This window comes from Vulpes lagopus, chromosome 17 (genome assembly GCF_018345385.1).
Source record: "Vulpes lagopus strain Blue_001 chromosome 17, ASM1834538v1, whole genome shotgun sequence".
NCBI classification, from domain to species: domain Eukaryota; kingdom Metazoa; phylum Chordata; class Mammalia; order Carnivora; family Canidae; genus Vulpes; species Vulpes lagopus.
Window position 1 is genome coordinate 9322704 of NC_054840.1, and position 6000 is coordinate 9328703.

The window sequence follows — 6000 nt, forward strand, 5'->3', positions numbered from 1 at the left end:
TTGGCTAAGTTTTTGGAGCTCACACAGCTTGTTATTGTTGGAGCCATGATTGGACCCCCCCCCCCACGTCTGATTTTAGAGGCTACCGTACTTTAGTATAACAAGCACAGTAACTAAATAATTGATACGGGCAAGTTCTTTGTAGAAGTTAGTGAATGCAGAAGGAATGGTGAAATTAGAGAGTCACCATTTCTGTAACCCCTAATTAAAACAAGTGACTTAGGAGCCAGTCATCAATGGATGATATCACTAGGTGAATGGAGGTCAGGGAATTTTATCAGGGAGCATCCGGATGAGGCAGTTGCCTTCTGAGTGCGCTGTCCAACTTCAGCCTCACGAAAAATGGGACGAGTGTCACGTGCCTTTTGGTGTGATGAAAAAATAAATTGGCAGCATCACCTTTGAAAAATTCTTGCTTTGCAAATTGAATCTGAATTCATGTAAGTCTTTAACTTCCTTTTGTAAGAAATGTGAGGTCTGGAGGAATGAGTTAAGTCATAACTTTAAAGAAGCTGGTGAATCCAGAGTGTGGGCCATTCTATAGCAAAACAAGTCAATAGCATTAAGGCAAAAATGCCTTCCATCAGCATTTGCTCCTAGGGAGGGAGTGCATCTTGCCAGGGCGGAACTGATGTTAGGCATGGCCTTTGTTTGGATAATGATTAGGCCAAACCAGCTGTCAATAGACATTTTGAAGATAATCAGGAAAATGCTAAGTAGGAGCTAGACTTTAGATGGTACCATGGGATTATTTATCAGGTGACAATGGCATTACGATTATATAAGAAAACTCCCTTGTTTTTAGAGAGACACGCTGAGGTGGGTAGGGGTGAAATTACAGGACGTCCAGATGCCCATGCTGTGGGCAGACATCCACAGGCTGCCAGTGCCACTGAACGTAGCCAAATAACCTTGTACGCGCTCTCCCATGAGTGTTCAGATCGACCTATTTCCAATGATAGTTGGAGAAAATGAGCACTCAGGGCTTTCAAGCAGTCACTTAATATATATATATTTTGAGCGTTTCAGTCACTTTTAAGCACCCATAACTCTTTTTGGCAATGCCAAATTTTTAAATAGTAGGTCATCAAAAACATAAAGAATACTGATTGATAGGTCATGCGGGAGTGGCAACGTTGAGCTAACTTTTGAGCCTTGTGCATGGCTGTAAGGAGTTCAGTGAATTACTTGCTTTGCTTGTGCTTGCTTGCAAATTTTCCTAATAGAAACAAGTGACCTTATTTTTATACAGCCAGCATTTGGGAGCCAAGGTCTGTCTGTCTCTTAAGCTCCGCCACTGGGACATGTGAATACAAAGAATGCCCCATGCCTCTGTCCCCAGAATGTATTTATTGGATGCCATTGTAGTTCAGTGGCTGTGAGTCTGGCCGACACTGGGCCGTTTAGAAGAGGTTGGGAAAAGCTGGGCTCTGTCTAGGGCGTCTTTGAAGGGTCATCGTTGTCAGTTTGTAAGAAGCCAGGTTCCTGCCAAAGCTTGTGCGGTGGGTTGTGCTTCATTCCTGTCACACCTGGGCTGGACACCTTGAGGCAGCCCCTAATTTGTTCCTCTTGCATTGTAACACCTGCGTGCTTTCCTTCCCTTGCCCATTTCTGGGATTTTTAACACTCCTCCCCCACCAACCAAATTTGGTAATTCTCTGTGTTGTTCAGGAAGACCTACTCTTATACCCCTGTCGTAGGACAGGTTAGGTTTTCTTGTAGTCCCAGGACTCCACATGACACTTAATGGATGGGCAGCAATTTTTTGAAATTCAAGTGACTCCAGTCTTTTGGCATACATATGGTTTTCAAAATAGTTAAGCTAGAAAATATTTTACCTTGTATTGTTGTGGAATGTAACCATTAAATAGAGATTAGTCTGCAAAAATATTCGGACGCTTTCCTTGACCTGCGTTTTGAAAAAAATAATTGGGACCCATGACAGATACATAATAGTAATGGCTAAAATAGAAATAGTGCACTTAAAACTACTTAAAACAGTAATAGCACACATAAAGGAAAACTACTTAAAACTACCTCTACTTGGGCAGCCCGGGTGGCTCAGTGGTTTAGGGCGCTCTTCAGCCCAGGGCATGATCCTGGAGACCCCGGATCGAGTCCCACTTTGGGCTCCCTGCATGGAGCCTGCTTCTCCCTCTGCCTGTGTCTCTGCCTCTCTCTCTCTCTGTCATGAATAAATAAATAAAATATTTTTATTTTTTATTTTTATTTTTATTTTTTTTAAAGATTTTATTTATTTATTCATGATAGTCACACAGAGAGAGAGAGAGAGAGATAGGCAGAGACAGGTAGAGGGAGAAGCAGGCTCCATGCACCGGGAGCCCGATGTGGGATTCGATCCTGGGTCTCCAGGATCGCGCCCGAGGCCAAAGGCAGGCGCCAAACCGCTGCGCCACCCAGGGATCCCAAATAAAATATTTTTAAAAAAGAACTACTTCTACTTAAGTAGAAAACTACTTAGAACAATGAAGAGATGTAGGGATTTGGGGCAGTTTAGTAACTATTTCAAGAAGAAATTGAAATGCTTGTGTTCTGGGTTCTAGATATTGTTAGCCAGAGAACTTTATTCTTAATTATAGGATTAGATGTACACCTTTTTTTTTTTTTTACTACATCATGTGCATGTAATAAGGGTGTCTGTTTTCTGTACCTTTAAGAGAGCAGATACTTTTTGTGTTCATTCACTTATTCATTCATTGCCTCATGCATTCATCAATATTTATTAAGCAGCTGCAGTGTGCCAGGTATGCATCTAGGCATGGAAGACAGTTGAGTGTAAGAGAGACGGTTCTTTCCTTCCTAGAACTCACATTCTATCAGAGCCTTGAGACTTCTAGAGTTCCTCCATTTGGAAAAGGGGAGTTTTTAATTTTATAAGCTGAATTTTTTCAGATGCTATACTTGCAGGATTAACACTTATTCAAAGAAATGAGGAATTCAGACACGTAAGTCCTAGGCTCTAAATCAGTGGCAATGATTTTTTGTAGGGGGTGTATTACACATCTCTCCATAGCTAACAGACAAGTCAGGTCTCTGATTCAAAAATACTTGTATTTTTTCAAGCTTATTTTTAGTTTCTGCTACTTATTTTTTTAGGATTCTGTTTGTTTATTTGAGAGAAAGAGTGAGAAAGAGAGTGCATGCACAAGCGGAAAGGAGGGGCAGAGGGAGGGAGAAGCAGACTCCTGGCTGAGCAGGGAACCCATATGGGGCTGGATCCCAGGACCCTGGGATAATGACCTCAGCGGAAGGCAGACGGGCACTCAACCAGCTGAGCCACCCAGACTCCTCATTTCTGCTACTTTTAATGAACATTTTAGAAATCAAAATATGTTCTTGCATAAGAACGTATTATCATATGTTCATATCATAATATATTAAATGATAAAAAGGGTCACCTAGTATCTCTGGTTTCTTTCAGGTTCAGGAAGATTTGACTGAAGAGAAAAAAAGGGAATTGGAGCATAATGCTGAAGAGACCTATGGGGAAAATGAGGAAAACGTACGTACAGGACAGAGATGTCCACCGCGTGCTTGTGCATGTGTAGGAGATACATGTGGCCAGTTGGGTAGATACCAGTGGGTACGTCTCACCTGCTAGTGGTTTAACAGGCCAACCTAGAATTAGGAAAACTGTGACAGTATGAGGATTAGGAAAGACTAGCACTGCTGTGTATCTGAACGTTTTTCTGCACTCATTTCCTTTCTCTACAAATGAATAACTTCACTTTTTTTAAAAAAAGGAATTATTTATATCACCCACTCTATGCCCTATCTCTTCGTTTTTCCTTTTATCTTTAAGGCTGATGAAAAAAACAATGATGGCGAAGAACAAGAAGTTCGAGATGACAACCGTCCCAAAGGCCGAGAGGAACCCTATGAGGAGGAGGAGGAGGAAGAAGAAGATGGGGTTGGGGCTGCAGAGAAATCACAGCGAAGAGCGGAAATGTAGCAGTGCCCCACCTTGTGGACGGTGCTCAGCCAACGGATTCTTTTCAAGCTGCTCAGAAACAAATCTGCCTACTGAAACTCTAGGATATTTAATTACAAAAATTAAAGATTTAGACTTTTTTTTAACTTTTGTATTAGAAATGCTCATACATTTATATGAATATATTTTGATAACCTAGGTTTAGAGCTTCTTTTATATTTAAGCTAAACACAAAGGAGAAGAAAAACAATAAAGCAAACCTTAGCCTTTGAATCTCATTTTCATAGATTATGTGATGTTGGAAAGGGCACCGATTTTGTATATTTCAGCTTGTTCCTTTTCTATCTTCTAGTTTCCAGGTGTTCGGTTGTTAGCCTTGAAGAAAATACAGGATTTCAAATAGGGAATATTGCAAAGCGCTGTGTAGCCTTTAAGGAGAATGGTCAGTTTATTAACTGCTGCCTTTCTGAGGTTCTTGCATATAGTTCTGATGGAATCTTCGTCCCTCCGTCTGTCTCTGGAATAAGATCCACGTGCAGACCGACGTACAACGGGAAGGGCATTTTGATTATACAGACGTTGTTTTTCAGACTCTTCATATCAATTAGAAAAATGTTTGGCTTTACCTCAAATCACAGCCGTTCTGGAAAGGAATTGGATTTTAAAAGGAGATGGTACCTAAACTCGCGCCACAGTGTTCTGGACTTTGATATTCCGGTATTCAAACAAGATCGGACACAGCAGTGTATTAACCTTCTTGAAGGACTGACACCTTGTTTAGTAACTAATTTAGTGTGTGTGGGGGTGGTATTGTCTTCGGGAGCACACCCATTCAGTTCGATTCTTCTGAAATCATCTAGTGATATCCTTGTTTCAATATCTAGTTCTCTACAGTAATATATGTATTTCCCCATCAGCTCTGTTCCTCATTATGTAATCGCTTTGATGACAAGTATGAATATGAAGGCATTCCAGATGATACAATTGAATAGGATTATTTTTTGAAAACTATACAGTGAAGTACCCATGATGATATATATGATAGACCCTCATGATTTTTCTGTTTGCTGGGACCCGGGCCTGTGTGATGCCCATGGATGGCATTTTAATGACTACAAAAGTCCCCTAAAATTAAAAAAAAAAAAATCAAAAATTTATTTTGAGATCAAGACATATTTGTCTTTTTACATAAAGATTTTTAAATATCTAGAATTAGGTTATATAATTCATATGTGTGTGGTCTTTATAGTAATACACTCAAATTAGTAAAGACAAATTTAATTTCTACCATTGTATGAATGTAATGTTATTTTTTTAATAACCACACTCATGTATGGTTTTGATTATCCCGGTGGAGTGATTGTGTATGTATGCATAGGAATGTTTTGTTCAAATGTATTTTGGATTTTCAATAATCATGAATCAAATTTTACCTTTATGTATAAAAACCCTTTATGTAATGTAAAATGTATAATATTGTACATAATATTCAGAATACAATTATTTTGGTAAATTAGTTTGTATTTTTAATGTCCCAGTTGCAGTATTTAATTATTTGAACCACCTTGAAACTTGGTAATCGTCAATAAAGCTATAAAAAGCAAGTGGTAAATCTTTTAAAGTCCTTGATTTCTTATTAGTTTCTGATCTTATTCCTCAGTTGTTTTTCATAAAGAGAAACATTTTAGGAGGCACCAGTCTATATGAATGAATTATAAAATGCCCTCCCCAACCTTTTCCTACTTTCCTTATCTAATTGGAGTGGTACTTTATTTTCCCCCCTTTCCTAAAGAAAAAGCTAAGAATTGTTATTTGTGCTACTTCTTGGGGAAGAAATGATAACCAGGTACAAAAATGTAAGAGACTATCATGTGAGCACACACAAAACAAAAAACTATTAAATCCTCCCTTGGAAAGCAACCATCACGAGCCATTCTACTCTGTATGACACCAAGTTATAGTCCCATTCTAGCTAGTGTTTGGAAGAAAACTAATCAGAGTTGAGCTACATTAATGAGATGAGCAGAAACAAAATGTCACTTGTATTT

General features: G+C 39.1%; 1 protein-coding gene across 4 annotated transcripts in view; it reads left to right on the plus strand.

The window, feature by feature from the left end:
• GOLIM4 (golgi integral membrane protein 4) overlaps positions 1 to 5556 on the plus strand; it is a 77484-nt gene extending 71928 nt beyond the window's left edge. For all 4 annotated transcript variants that reach the window (XM_041731522.1, XM_041731524.1, XM_041731521.1 and 1 more), the window contains 2 exons: positions 3443 to 3523; positions 3824 to 5556. In XM_041731522.1, coding sequence (XP_041587456.1) covers positions 3443 to 3523; positions 3824 to 3973 — 231 coding nt within the window. In that variant the 3' untranslated portion in view covers positions 3974 to 5556. The remainder of the gene's footprint in view (positions 1 to 3442; positions 3524 to 3823) is intronic.
• The last annotated feature ends 444 nt before the right edge of the window (positions 5557 to 6000 follow it).